General features: G+C 42.3%; 1 protein-coding gene across 1 annotated transcript in view; it reads left to right on the top strand.

Moving 5' to 3' along the window:
* LOC117250187 (Krueppel-like factor 7) overlaps positions 1 to 15378 on the top strand; it is a 54909-nt gene that overhangs the window by 31281 nt on the left and 8250 nt on the right. The window contains exon 3 of the mRNA XM_033616255.2: positions 9578 to 9701. Within this exon, the coding sequence (XP_033472146.2) occupies positions 9578 to 9701 (124 nt within the window). The remainder of the gene's footprint in view (positions 1 to 9577; positions 9702 to 15378) is intronic.

Below are 15378 nucleotides of genomic sequence, written 5' to 3'. Positions count from 1 at the left end.
AAAGTTGTACTTGTAACCCCTCCTCTAATATCAGTGAAGAATGGCAGGGTAGGAACACAGGATGCTAACATTAGCCTACAGAGCAAGCACCACGATTACATTTTAGGGTCTTGAAGGGTTGCCCCCATGTCATAGGGGAAGTTTTCAAGCACTACCCCTTGTATCTCTGTTCCAAGGGGGCAAGGTAGCACTCAAAATGAGGAGTGGGGATTAAAATATAAAATGAAATTGGGCCTAAGTCATGTGCAAAAGTGTTTTTGAAAATGTGGTTTTAGCAGCAGTTCGTGTAAGTGAAAGACAAAGCAGTAGTAGTAGTACTTTGTTAGAGGTGGAATATCGTGCTGCTATTTGCAAGCACATTAAGAGTTTGTTTATCAGATCAATCATTACTACTTTTCTGCAAAGCCTCCTCAGTGTGCAATAGTCATTTAGCCTCAAGACTGGTTCAATATAATTATATGGAATTGCCCACGCTGCTCACATTAATATACATTGTTTTGTGTAAATGTGTATGCTTCTTTTTATTTTGATAGGAGTTGTACAGAGACATACGTTTACACAATTTGTATTCGTGAACATGGCCATATTAGTTTAGATATAATAGGCTCGTTCGAGATGAACTGCGCCTCGCCTGGAAAGTAGACGAGAGCAGGCGGCCGCAGCGGGGGGCGGTGACAAAAAGCCGCAGTGAAGTCGGACAGTTTCCCGACAGTTTCCAGCAGCCTTCAGTCCGTACAGGAAGTCACAGACACACTTACATCCTGTCTGGAATGATGGTTGTTCATTAAAAAAGTGATCAGACCCATATATCAGTTTGTTTTCACCATCAGTCACACAACATGTTTTCTGTTCACAGAATAAACCTTCAGGTCAGACAAATACAATCTTAATCTCTAGAATTCAACAAAAAAGAGTAGTTTATCTAAAACGTCATCTTGTTGAGTCGACATCTGAACCAATCAGCTGTTAGATCAGGTGAGAGCCAGGCGGTGCAGTTGGTGGAGAGCAACTGCAGCGCCTGGCTCTAAAAACTGCGGCCGCCTCGCTCTCGCGGCTTTATCGCCGTCCACTTTTGTAAAACGTCAGAGCAAGTCGGGATGAAGTCGGACACAAAACTAACCGGCATGCATTGTGCGCCGATCGCCGGTGATCGAATCTGCGCAGGACTGGTTCATCTCAAACGAACCTACTGTCAGTAAGTGATCCTATGAGACTTTCAGTCAGGCAGCTCTGAGGACACCTCTCTTACCAAGAGGTAGCCACTTGCTACACCTGCGGGTAATAAACCTGATTGACACTCATTGTTGATGGCAGGCTAAAAAGGCTCAGTCCTGAGGCTAAATGGCTGTTGCACACTGAAGGAGACACAGCCAGAAAGTCAGTACTGAACACAGAAACTGAAGGAGCTTTCTATCAATTTGTGTGTGCAGCGGTGTTTCCTTGAAATCTCAGCCACTCAATCACAGATGTATGCTCTGTGGGGCAATTTGCATCTGGATAATTCTTTTGGTCTTTGAGTGGAGACTGTTTGCATTTTCCTACAAGAGACATGAAATGTGGGCTGCTTTCAGTGCAGGCATTTATATCAATCCATGGTTTATGTGAGCACTGCATGCATCCATCCCTTTTCCAGTCATTCATTCACCCCTCCAGGCCAGACTCCTTTCTGAATTCCTAGATAACCTGACGTGAGATAATTGAGGAAAATCCCTCAGCTTCACACTCTTGGAACAAGTACAAAATGCACACAAAGTGATAAGAAATGCAAAGAAAAAACAGCCAAGTAATCACAGAACAGGCTTAAACCCTGGTCCCCTTGTTGGCATATAAAAAATCACCACATAAGATAAAAATGTGATGATTTAAGAAAACCCACTTTTCTTATCCTGCTCCTTCTACCCTAAGTACTTCTCTTTGCCAAACCAGGACGGGTCCTCCTTGTCAAGGTTCTTCTCAAGAAGGAAGGGGGGAGGGATTCAGGAGCTATAACTCTCCCGCTCTTCCATCTCAATCCCAAACCACTCAGACCCCTGTCGGGGAGCTGTCCTCCGTCTGAGTAACTGCACAGTGATGGATGGATTGACCTGGATAGGCTGCCATTTCCCTGGTTTATTTCAGGCCCTACCCGTCCTCTATGCGTTCTATACTGTAAGTCTAGGTCAGTGGTTCTCAGTCTGAGGTTGTTTGATTTTGCAGGGGTAGTGATGGGATCATTCTAAGACCAGAAAAATATGTCTCAAATATAAAGGTAAATTATAATCTTAGGGGGCAGGTCATGAGGGATCCATCTGTATGCTTACTCCAGTAATAATGAAGGAGGAACAGAAACTGGTGGTACGGTAGTGTTCACATTAATCAAACAAACTGGACTTTGTGATCAAGTGTATTTGGATTGTGGCCTAGGTCCCTGATCTAAAAGCCTCCCTAAATGTATGGTGGACTACAATCTTGACTCTAATATATAAAGCTGTTTCTTTGCATGTTTTACCCCGCGGAGATACAGCAAGGACGTCCATCATGCTAAATGAAGTTACAGGAGCTCTAATTAAATTTTCTTGCTACCCACCATCTAAACCCTTAAACGTAATGGTTGACAGATCACCAAAGCTGTCCAATTTAGAAGCTCCATAAGCTTCTACCACAAGCTCTCCCTGGCTTGTACTTTCGGGGGTGTGAATATAAATAAAGCCAACTTGTCAATGACTATATGTTAAGGATGAAGAAAACACGCTGTATGTGTGATCACACCCTCGGCGGTGTGCGCCACGGGTTTGGGCATCAGCCTGACTGGAACAAAGGGCACAGACACGCGATCATTGATTTCCCCAGTGTGGCATGTTTGCATCCCCATGTGCTTAAGCTCCATGCCAACTGGGCCAGCGCTGGGAGACCAGTGCCACCAATGCTGTCCAGTCATAATATCCATGCAAGCCAAGGGATAGACAAGAAGGATTAAATGGCTTAATCAGAAATTCAGAGATTATCTCAAGTATCCCATGTTTGGATTCATATTAAATCTTCATATTGCAAATTGACCAAACAGAGATACTTTTAAGTTGCAAATTCTCAAATTTTAGAAATAGGAATTAGGAATTTGGAATAAGTCGATTTTGGAATTAGTAAATTTTGGCATTTTTTCTTGCAAAATGACTTACTTGATTTATTTCTCTAACAAAACAGCTAGAAAAGTAATACTTTCAGGACAATATTAAACTCTACATCCCAATACACCTTAAAAAAGACCCTTTTTGGATCAAATCATCACCTTTTAAACTATTTTAATTGTAAGCTTATGTAGCATATGCCTTTATTTCTCCAGTAAATTGTTGGAGAAAATGATATAATGATTTAATGATACAATAATGTTATATATAGCCTCATAAAGGGCTCCGTTTCTGGAGAAACCCCTCCCCCCGAACCTATCCTTGCCACTTCAGGTGCTTTGGATAAAAGCATCCACCCAAAGAACGCCTCTCTTGTTATTCAAACCAGGAAAGTGGAATGATAAAAGGGGGGAGAATGTCGACATAAGATGACACAAAGAAAACACAAAAGCTAAAGAAAAGGCAGAAGAAGAGGAGATAGTAACGTGGAGTGAAACAAAGAGTAGATGAAGACAGAAGACATGAACGGGGGGCGGGGGTGGGGGGGTACAGTAGAGCGACCCTCTTCAGAAAGAGACAGCAGTGCCACAGGCTCCCCCATTCACTGAGCCATTATCCTGACAAGTTTAAAGATGTCATTACTCAAATCCTCTTTTTCTTAGTTGTTATTTCCATAAATTACTGACGGAGAAAAGGCTACGATTTAATCTGGAATTAGACGGGCTGAGTTGAAATGACAGTGCCCTGTAGAGCTTTTTGTGAATAGGCTTATGGCAGATAAGGAATGGTACAATTAGATTTTGGGCAGGGTGAGGGAACGGGTAAAACACGAGGACTGTTGGGTTATTCTGCCTTCTCTCTCTTCGTCTCTCTCTTTCCCTCTGTTCCTCATCTGCCTTTTTCTCTCTCGCTCTTTCTAATCTTTCTCTCTGCAGTTCTCTCCTTATTTCGCTCTATATCAGTCTAACACGTCTGTCTCTGTATATGCTTCTCTGGCACGCTCTTATTTTATTGCTTTGCTCTTTTGCCATTCACTTTCTCTCACTCTCTCTGGGCTGAGGCCAACGATTTGAGAAAAATATTGCACTTGTTTTCTATAGATTAAACTTCAGGCTAGTATTTGTGGCATGTAGTTTAATTAATCTTATTTTCTGTCACATATATAAAGTTACAATGACGGATGTTCATATTAAAAGTGGCTAAAGTTTCAAATAATGTTCCTCGTCACATGACATGCCGTACGTGCTGCTGCGTTCCAAAAGTTGAACTCCACTTATCTCAGAGCACAGCCATCGCAACGGCATTGTTCTGATGTTTGAGAGCGTCTGTCGCACATCTACATTGAAATCATTGAATTTGAGAGTGGAAGAAATGCAGCATGTGTAGGACCCCATACACTGCTACATGTAGCTACATGCTAACATCAGGGAAGATCTTGGCTGCCGATTTGTTAATTCCCCCAGATTTTGGATTGTTTTCCTGCTGGAGCATGTCAAGTTGTAAAGATTTTGGTTAAGACGCTTTTACCAGTGATTTTCTATGGTTTAAAATGCCACTTTACTCCATAACAGTCATTCCCCAGGTGCAGGTAAACTGCTACATGTAGTTACATGCTAACATCAGGGAAGATCTTGGTTACCGATTTTTTATTTCCTCAAAATTTTGGATTATATTCTTGCTGGAACATGTCCAATTGTAGAGATTTTGGTTTAGAAGCTTGGTGCTTTTTCATGGTCAAGAATGACACTGTACTCCATTACAGTCACTCCTCAAGTGCAAGTAAACTGCTACAAGTAGCTACATGCTAACATTAGGGAAGATCTTGGTTGCCAATTTGTTATATCCTCTAGATTTTGGATTATATTCTTGCTGGAACATGTCCAATTGTAGAGATTTTGGTTTAGAGGCTTTAACTGGTGGTTTTTTATGGTTAAAAATGCCACTGTACTCCATTACAGTCACTCCCCAGGTGCAAATAAACTGCTACATGTAGCTACATGCTAACATCAGGGAGATATGTAATCTTGGATGCTGATTTTTCACAGTGGGAAGTGGTGCTATGCTATGCATGCCATGTTTTGTGCCCTCAAATTCATTGTTTTTAATGTAGATGCACTATATGGCTAGAGGAAGGAGATGTTTTGCAACCATGTGTGATAGTCTGATGTCCATTTACTTAAAGCCATGTAGTGTTTGGTCGTTCTACACAAAATAATGCCAAATAAATTTTTTTTTTTTTTTGTTCAAGTCAAAGAAACGGTAATTGTTAAGTAGAATTGGCTGGGTCTCCCCAGAAAAAGTAACCAAATTTAGCCCACGTTTATAAAGACACTGTATTGTGTCAGATTTAATCATGACATTCATAAGTGCAATTATGTTTCTTGATACATAGTTAATGATAAACAAACAATGTTCATCTTCCAGCCCTAGTTTTCCATCATCCCCCATGCCTCTCTCCAACATACTTTATTTCTCCATCAGTTCCCCCATCTATCATTCTTCTCTCTAAACCTGTTTCCCTCATCCTCTCCCTTTTGCCATATCTGTAGTGCTAGTTGTGTGTAGGAGCCTGTAAAGCGTTCTCCAAGAGCCTCTCTAATGACCTCCGAGACCCGGATGCCCTGCTTCGGCTCCGGCTAATGGAGGGAATGCAATTAAATTCAACACTGGCACCTGAGAGGCTGGAGCGAGGGCGCGCACGTGTGTATGCACGCGCGTGCTAGAGAGCATTCGGAAGTAACAGATTACACTTAATGGGATTACAGTGACTCAGGAAACACCCAGTTATCAGATTACTGATGAGAAATATGTGATTGCTTATTTGATTACTTAAAAAGAAAAAGAAGTCGAAGGGGAAAAGCATTTTGATTGCACATCATTTTTTGCCTGAAACCAGTGAATGGTGTCAGCTGATGGGGATTTTATTAAATACTGCAGAATAAATGATGGTTCTCAACAACAGCACTGTCCACAATCCTGATTCTTTAAATCAGAAGAAATAATCCACTTAGCTTCATAATCTACATTATATGTTTTACAGGCAAAGTAATCCAAAAGTAACAGAGCATAATCAGATTATGTTGCCGGGTCGGGGCTAATCCCGTGGATTAGGTTTCTGATTGCCATTTTAAACTGCCAATCAGTCCGACTGTATGTAATATTGTATTTAAAAAAGTAACCTTCCCCGTCCAGTTTGTATGCGACTGTGTGTTTGAGAAGGCGAGCATGCACCTGCTGTACTTGCCTGTTTGTACGAGGGCATCTTGAGAGAGAGGAGAGAGGAGGGGGGGATCTGTTGCTAGGCAATGGGGGGCAGCGTATCGTTGGAGGCGTCGGTAGCTGAGTGGTTATGTACTGCTGCAGGCCTCTTAGTGCCCCCCCAACCCCCCCCAACCCCCCCCCCCCCCCGCACCACCACCACTACTACCACCACCACCACCACCACCGCTACCCTCCCCCCGCTCCTACCTCCCCCCCTTGCCCTGTACAGCTCTACGGTTACCGTCGCTAGGCAACTGCCTCCGTGCTCTGCCAGCATGCTCAGTAATTGGCCGGTGGCATGGCGGCGTGCCGTTGCCAGATCCAGCCAGCTGCACTGACTACTGCCTCCTCATGTTTCAGCGCACCCCCCAACCCCCCACCCCCCTTTCTCTTTCACACACACACACACACACACACACATACACATACACACATACATACACCCCACCCCCTCGCCTCCATTGCTAGGCAACACATTCAGGCATCCCTGCCTCCCGGGAATTTCATTGGCCAGAGCGGGATGGCCCAGACCTGCTGCTCCGGGTGTAAGTGAGGCAGTATGAAGAGATACATGTCCACATAGGGGACATGCATGGATGGAGAGTGGAGAGCAGGGGACATGGCTAATTTCTGGATCTCTAAACCAAAAACACTTTAATTTTATACCTTTCCATTACCTAAAAAAATGTCTACTGAACAGTGGCTACTTTTACATAGACAAAATATTTCAATTTTTGTCCTTATTCTAAAAAAAGACAACATTCCTATTAAGCTGTTTACATGGCTAATTAAAACTAGTATTCCACTGATATTCCTGTTTACATGCAGCCATGCTTACTCCAATTATGTGCCTTCACATGTCGATAATCACGTCACAATATGGAAAAGTGGAACAGCTGGTGCCCCTTTGCATCTTTGCATCAAAATGGGATTTTTTAAAAGATGTGTTAACACAGCATCCCTCATTCTTTAACCACCTCCTTGAGAAGGTCTGTGTTGCGATATTTGCACATATTCAAAAATCAACACATTCTCACTCAGTTGCATATAGATGTTTGGTCATGGACTTTCCACGATCACATTTGATATGCACAGTACCCTGGGTCCATTGATGTGGGTGTTCTGGAACACCGTGTCAAGTTCTGCCTGTTACATGCATTGTCTTCTTTCAAAATACACTTCTGTTTTCACAGGAAATTTAACATTTACATACAGTCTCTTTCAAAGCACTGCGAATTGATGGTTTTTTTTCTTCAACAACTAATGGACATGGTTAAGTTTAGGAAAAAAACAACAGGATTTGGCTTTATAATCTTAAAGGACACAAACACCACTCTCATGGGTGAAAGTCTGTGTTTGTTGGGCCCATCCACCACCACTCCTGCCCACCGTAGTTGGACTTTCGCTGCCTTAACTTTTGTCCTTGTCCCTCTGCATTTCCCCCTGACACCGCCAGGTGCCGTTAAACTATAGTGCCAACTGGCCACGTATCATGCTGCCGTTAAAGGACGCTTTTTTTTTTGTTTCTGATGCCGCGAGTCACTGCCTAAGCGTAACATTTCGATGACTTTTAAGTGAGACTGGGCTCCAAAAATCTGTCAATTTCTAAGTTTCTCCAACTTAGAAAGGTGGGCTGATTGCTAGTGTTAGATGAGATTAATTTTCATGAGGACGTATCCAGTAGATTGTCTTGTTTTTCTCTTTTCATTATTTTGCATCTACATAATTTAATGTTAACTAACTTGGAACTATTTAATATCGTACCTTACGTGCAGGTAATGAGAGTTATGATTAAGGTTTGCGGAGTGATATAAAATAAGATATAAGATGTGAGATGCCACTATTGTTGTTGGTGTCCAGTTGTCCTACGTTCTTTTTTCGGACATTAAAGTGGATCAAGTCACACAGAGAAGCTGTCCTCGTGCTATTACTTCACCCACAGCCCTTTGATAGTTAATTCAGTAACTAGTAGTATTATAGGTAAGGGTAAGAAGGAGTTTAAAATTATGTAGTTAAAGGGAAAAAAAGTCAGAATAAATCATAATTGATTAAGTGTTATCAACATGAATTCATTAGTGGTGGGTTTGCCTGCTGGAGGTCATCCTTTTCTCACTGGTTTATTTATCACCTCATCACGGCTGTAACCTTATGAACCTCTGTTTCTCACCATCAAACCATACATGATTCCTGTTAATGGGCCGCTCTGTGACATGGCTGCTTGCTGAGTACCTGCTTGAGCGGCTCATATGTTCAGCTCCGCCATGGAATTGCTGTTCGTGTTTGGCACATTCAACACAGAAACGTACCTTTAATTGGAACGCAGGAATATTGTATACATTATTGATTTTTCACCCTCTGCCCCCATGAACAAATCCACACACAATCAGTGAATTTCTACAACAGCTGGTACAGATAATGGCACCAAACTAATGCTGGCTTTATCCCGACAGTCTTCTCAATCTTCACCGTCTTCACAAAGCAGTTGATCCATTGATTGTGTCCCTTTTGATAATTCAACAAATTAAGCCCGTTTTTGTGCCCGAGCCACTCAAGCAGAGCTGGTCAGTGTGTCAGTGTGTCTGTATTCAACCGCGAGCCACCTCTCCAGATGGGATGTGACTGATGCAGGTGACATCTTTCCGAGCTGGACGCAGCTGGCAGATTGGGGTTCCTTGCCATTATGCCGTGTGACTGGCCTAATTATCACCCCCCTCTCTCCCCTGCCAGCATATCTGCAGCCTCTTCTGCCTTAATCCACTTCTGCGGCACTTCTCTCCTACTCTAGTTTTCCCTCTCCTGGTCTCATCTCACCTCCTCTTCTCACTCTCTCATCCACCTTGCCTCTAACCCCCCCCCACCCCCCCACCCCCCACCCCTCCCTCCTCTCCCTCTCCACTTCTTCTCTCGCTCCACTTCTCTCTACCCTCTACTCCTCTTCTGCATGTTCAGCAAGATTGGAGACCAGTGGGAGCTTCTCCATCTCTGTGTTAAGCATTGCTTTGCTCTCTTTTTAGCCCCTAAAAAAAGTGAAAGGAGGCACAGGGATCTTTATCGTATAAAATATAGAATCTCTGCAGCTCACCTTGAAGGTATCTAATATTTGGATTCGTGATTCCGCACCAGCATCACCACAGAAAAGTGCAGACAAATAAGCGTGTGATTGGTGGACAAGTGATGAAACAGGTGCTTATGTGTTTTTTTCCATCCCCCAGGTGAGAAGCCGTACAAGTGCTCGTGGGAGGGCTGCGAGTGGCGATTCGCCCGGAGTGACGAGCTGACGAGGCACTACCGCAAACACACCGGCGCCAAGCCTTTTAAGTGCAACCACTGTGACAGGTCTGTCAAAACACACCTCTCCCTCCTTCCCTCTCCCTTGTATGTTTTTCTTCCATTTTCCAAGGGTTATTTGAAGTACTTCCAGTAGCGCAGCGGGCCATGTTTCCCCATTGTGTTTTGTACACAGTTTGGTTTAGTAAAGAAGTGCTACAAAATGCTGGTAACACACCCAAATGTGTTTGGTACTGACCCAGTTTAAAAGTGTGCTGGCAGGATTACTAATGTGGGCTCCTCTGCAACACACGCAAGACCCAACCTGTTCAGTCTTTCATTGGGAATCCAAAGGGTGCTTATTCTGCTCTATGCCGACATTAGGCCCTGTGCAGGATATTAATAGTGCATTTCCCCACATGATGTTACATGGCCTTGATATGGAGGCTGCTTTCACACTGGGACAGAGGTGTAAAATGACTGTAGAACCCATTAGCACTATCACACATCACTGGTATAGAATATTAATTTAAACTTAAAGGGACAGTTCATCCCCAAGTCAAGAACTCATATTTTTCCTCTTACCTGAAGTGCTATTTATCAATTTAAATTTGTTTTGTGTGAGATGCTAAGTGTTGGAGATATCAGCAATGGTGATGTCTGCCTTCTCTCCAATATAATGGAACGAGTTGGCGCTCAGCTTTTGCTGCTCAAAGTGCCAAAAAATACACTTGAAAAACTCTTTTCTGAAATCTTGACCCAGTTACTCAAAAGATAATCCACAGACCTCTGTGTGCAGGCCACTCTTACTGAACAAACACCACATAGGTCAGCTTTTCAAGCACCTTAGTACGACCCATTCTTAGTGGAGCCCTCTTGTGGCAGTAGTAATTATTACAGGAGCAGTGAAGTGATGTAACATAGCAAAAGAGAAATGACAAAGTCTACGTAATGTTGCACAAATATTGAAGAAGCCCATACAAACAAACACCAGACTTTCACCCAAGAGAGCGGTGTTTGTGTCCCAAAGTCTGCATTGGCTTTTCTGAATAACAACGTAGCCTAGTGTGTTATTATGTGTAGCATGCTATGCTAGTGATGTACGTGATGTATGCCACAGTACATATGTTATGATATGTTAGTGACAAAAGCACTTAATTAATGCTAAAACATTATGTGTTTTCTACGTAACCATGTAGTTTTGGAAGGGGACTGTCTGTCAGATGACAATGCAAAGTTATTGCTACTTTTACAGAAAGATCTGTTCTTCCTCCACCTCTGTATTAGCTTAAAATCATGTGTGGAAAGCCCCTAATGAAACTTGATATCTCACATGAAAAGCCGATCTCAAGCACTACTAGTTCTCTTTATGTATCAATGGTAAGGAGAGGAGTCAAGCTGCCATAGGAGCAGAGAAAAAGAGCAGCTACTGGAGCTGGTATGTACAGTATAGGCCAAAAGTTTGGACACACCTTCTCATTCAATGCGTTTTCTTTATTTTCATGACTATTTACATTGTAGATTCTCACTGAAGGCATCAAAACTATGAATGAACACATGTGGAGTTATGTACTTAAAAAAAGGTGAAATAACTGAAAACATGTTTTATATTCTAGTTTCTTCAAAATAGCCACCCTTTGCTCTGATTACTGCTTTGCACACTCTTGGCATTCTCTCGATGAGCTTCAAGAGGTAGTCACCTGAAATGGTTTTCCAACAGTCTTGAAGGAGTTCCCAGAGGTGTTTAGCACTTGTTGGCCCCTTTGCCTTCACTCTGCGGTCCAGCTCACCCCAAACCATCTGGATTGGGTTCAGGTCCGGTGACTGTGGAGGCCAGGTCATCTGCCGCAGCACTCCATCACTCTCCTTCTTGGTCAAATAGCCCTTACACAGCCTGGAGGTGTGTTTGGGGTCATTGTCCTGTTGAAAAATAAATGATCGTCCAACTAAACGCAAACCGGATGGGATGGCATGTCGCTGCAGGATGCTGTGGTAGCCATGCTGGTTCAGTGTGCCTTCAATTCTGAATAAATCCCCAACAGTGTCACCAGCAAAACACCCCCACACCATCACACCTCCTCCTCCATGCTTCACAGTGGGAACCAGGCATGTGGAATCCATCCGTTCACCTTTTCTGCGTCTCACAAAGACACGGCGGTTGGAACCAAAGATCTCAAATTTGGACTCATCAGACCAAAGCACAGATTTCCACTGGTCTAATGTCCATTCCTTGTGTTTCTTGGCCCAAACAAATCTCTTCTGCTTGTTGCCTCTCCTTAGCAGTGGTTTCCTAGCAGCTATTTGACCATGAAGGCCTGATTCGCGCAGTCTCCTCTTAACAGTTGTTCTAGAGTTGGGTCTGCTGCTAGAACTCTGTGTGGCATTCATCTGGTCTCTGATCTGAGCTGCTGTTAACTTGCCATTTCTGAGGCTGGTGACTTGGATGAACTTATCCTCAGAAGCAGAGGTGCCTCTTGGTCTTCCTTTCCTGGGTCGGTCCTCATGTGTGCCAGTTTCGTTGTAGCGCTTGATGGTTTTTGTGACTCCACTTGGGGACACATTTAAAGTTTTTGCAATTTTCCGGACTGACTGACCTTCATTTCTTAAAGTAATGATGGCCACTCGTTTTTCCAATAGGGCTGTCGGCTGTGTATTAACCTGACTTCTGCACAACACAACTGATGGTCCCAACCCCATTGATAAAGCAAGAAATTCCACTAATTAACCCTGATAAGGCACACCTGTGAAGTGGAAACCATTTCAGGTGACTACCTCTTGAAGCTCATCGAGAGAATGCCAAGAGTGTGCAAAGCAGTAATCAGAGCAAAGGGTGGCTATTTTGAAGAAACTAGAATATAAAACATGTTTTCAGTTATTTCACCTTTTTTTGTTAAGTACATAACTCCACATGTGTTCATTCATAGTTTTGATGCCTTCAGTGAGAATCTACAATATAAATAGTCATGAAAATAAAGAAAACGCATTGAATGAGAAGGTGTGTCCAAACTTTTGGCCTGTACTGTACATGCAGAAAGCGAGTGTGGGAAAATGCATTTAATTTTGTGTCTGGTGAGGCTGGAAATAGGAACCTGTCTTGTTTTGGAAATCAATGGAAATCAATGTTTTCTGTCCTATAGGAATGAAAGGACAATGTGTTATGAGCAGTTTTATATAGGAACTCGTTTCTTACTTCCAAACTACCCCTGCCAACCGTATCACTGCACAGAATGAAGCTTTTATCTACTCATGGATGAGAAGCTCGTGCTCGTGGCATAATGTAAACATAAATGGCATCCTCCTCCACTGAGCTGTAACGTTAGCTAGCTCAGTGGTGCTAAATGAGCTAGCAGTCGATGCATGCTTCCTTCTGCTCGATGATACAGTACAGGTTGCAAGTGGCAAGAAAAAAGTTCCTCCATGAAACAGCTCACAACAAGGTCCGTGGATTATCTTCAGTAACCGGGTCATGATTTCTGGAAAGAGACATTGCTGTTGAGTTTTTAAATGTATTTTTTGGCGCTTTGAGCACCAGAAGCTGAGTACCATCTAGTTCCATTATGTTGGAGAGAAGGCGGACATCTCTGACATCTCCAGCACTCTGCACCTCACACCTAAACAATCTAGATCAATAAATAGCACTACAGGTAAGAGGAAAAATATGTATCTTAAAATGTTGGGCAATATTTGTTAATACTTTAAAGAGCTATCAACTTTTTTTGGGTTTACAGATTTTGTCTTGACTTTGATTGGAGAACAGTTAGTATTCCTTATTTGAAAAAGGCAGCACTTTTGGTGTGTGACATTTTAGAGGGAAAATGTATTTAGGGGATTTCCAGAGCCACTGTGACCCAAAATACAGGTGTGTGTGTGTTACTGTAAATTAAGCCTCATGCTGGCTCCTGTAAACCGGATGATTCCTGGTCTGATCCCTGTGACCCAAGCACCGAGTGTCCTTAACCAGAAGCGACCAGCAGAGCAGTTTGCCACACTCACACACAAACCATTTGAAAATCACTCTTTAAAATGTGATTGGTTATTGGATGGGGTGATTCAGAAATTGATCTCTACCTCGTCCACTTCCTGTTTACCGTCCTCCAAAGGAGAAAATCTCCTAATCTTTAACAGAGGTGTGGAGGTGCATGGCTTTGTCCCTTTGAAGACTTGATCCGATGTAATTTGCCCTGTGACTTTACGTCTTAATTAGTCGCCCTGGCTCCTGTTTAATTATGAACCACAGCAAAATGTTAATTTGCCAGGCTCCGGTGGCAAAACCATCAAACATTCAGGGGCCATTATAAAAAGATCAGCTTGACTCAGACACAAAAATCTTTACTCCCATTTTAATTACATCCCTCTGTCTGTGATCTGGCCCTCGGTGACACCTCTGGGATCTCAAAGCAATATTGTCTACAGGAGCCACAAGGCAAGGGACCCGGGGTTAAAGAAAATTTGGGTGAAAAGGGTCATTCTGAAGGTATTAGACTGAAAAATCTATATTTTAATAAAATGCTGCATGGAGTTCTTTTACTAAAAAAAACACCATTGTGGCCAGATTCTAAAGAAACATTGAAAAACCCTTTCTTAATATTTTGGTGTAAATACTGTAGACACACCTGAGCATGGGTGGATCATGAGACAAACAGCCCCTGGGCACAGACATGCAAAAGGCCCCACCACCTCTCCTCCACAGGAGTAAGACACACACTTATTTTTTTGTTTATTTTTCATGTATTTTCAGCTGTTTTGCATCTTTTTGTGTTTTTCTATGTCTTTGTACTCATTTCTTGTCTTGTTCAGGGTCTCCTTTTGATTATTTTGTCTCTTTGTAGTTATTTTGTGCCTCCGTGTAGTGCCTTTGCATCTTTTTGTGGTCATTTGAGTCTCTTCCTGGTCGGTACGTGTTAATTTGACATTTGTCAATAAAATCTGTTGATTATTTTCTTGATGAATCTATAAATTGGTTGCTTTATAGAATGTTAGAAAATGATCAGCCCAACATGACATCCCCAAACATCTTGTTTTGTCCACAACCCAAAAATATGCAGTACACTGTCACAGAAAAGTAAATAAACCAGCAAATATTCACATTTAGGAAGCTGGAATCTGAAAATTTAGATTTTTTTATTCTTCCTTAAAAGGTCACCAGTGGTAGACCTGTGGATCCTGATCCAGTGAGTGCACTCTTTGGTATTAAAGGTTCTTATCTTGTGTGAACCAGCTCCCAACATAACATGATATTATTTGTAATTATTTTATTTTTAATTTCATTTAAATTATATTTTTTTGCCACGTTTGCAGTTTTTTTCTCAATATTAAAAGACACTGAAAATTCACAAAGGTGTCAAAAAATATACTGCATGTAAATAAATATACATATATATATATATATATATATATATATATATATATATATACATATATATATACATATATATGTGTGTGCAGCCTCTAAGACAGTTTGATAATAGGTCACAATACAGCATGTTATTGAATATGTGATCTCGTGAATCGTGTATGGCTTCATTATGAAGGGACAAAAAGAAATGACTTTTCACCTGGGGTACTACTGTATGTGAAAGAGTGTGTGTCTTGGTCATCCATGCATGTGTGTGTGTGTGTTTGTGTGTGTGTGTGTGTGTGTGTGTGTGTGTGTGTGTGTGTGTGTGTGAGGAGCAGAGGGCCAAGCAGTGTCAACTTAATCAGGTCTCAGCTGGACAGACTGTAAATACAGTATCCCTCCCTGCTC

Source organism: Epinephelus lanceolatus, chromosome 24 (assembly GCF_041903045.1).
Source record: "Epinephelus lanceolatus isolate andai-2023 chromosome 24, ASM4190304v1, whole genome shotgun sequence".
Classification (NCBI taxonomy): domain Eukaryota; kingdom Metazoa; phylum Chordata; class Actinopteri; order Perciformes; family Serranidae; genus Epinephelus; species Epinephelus lanceolatus.
This window is presented reverse-complemented; position numbering and strand designations above follow the sequence as displayed.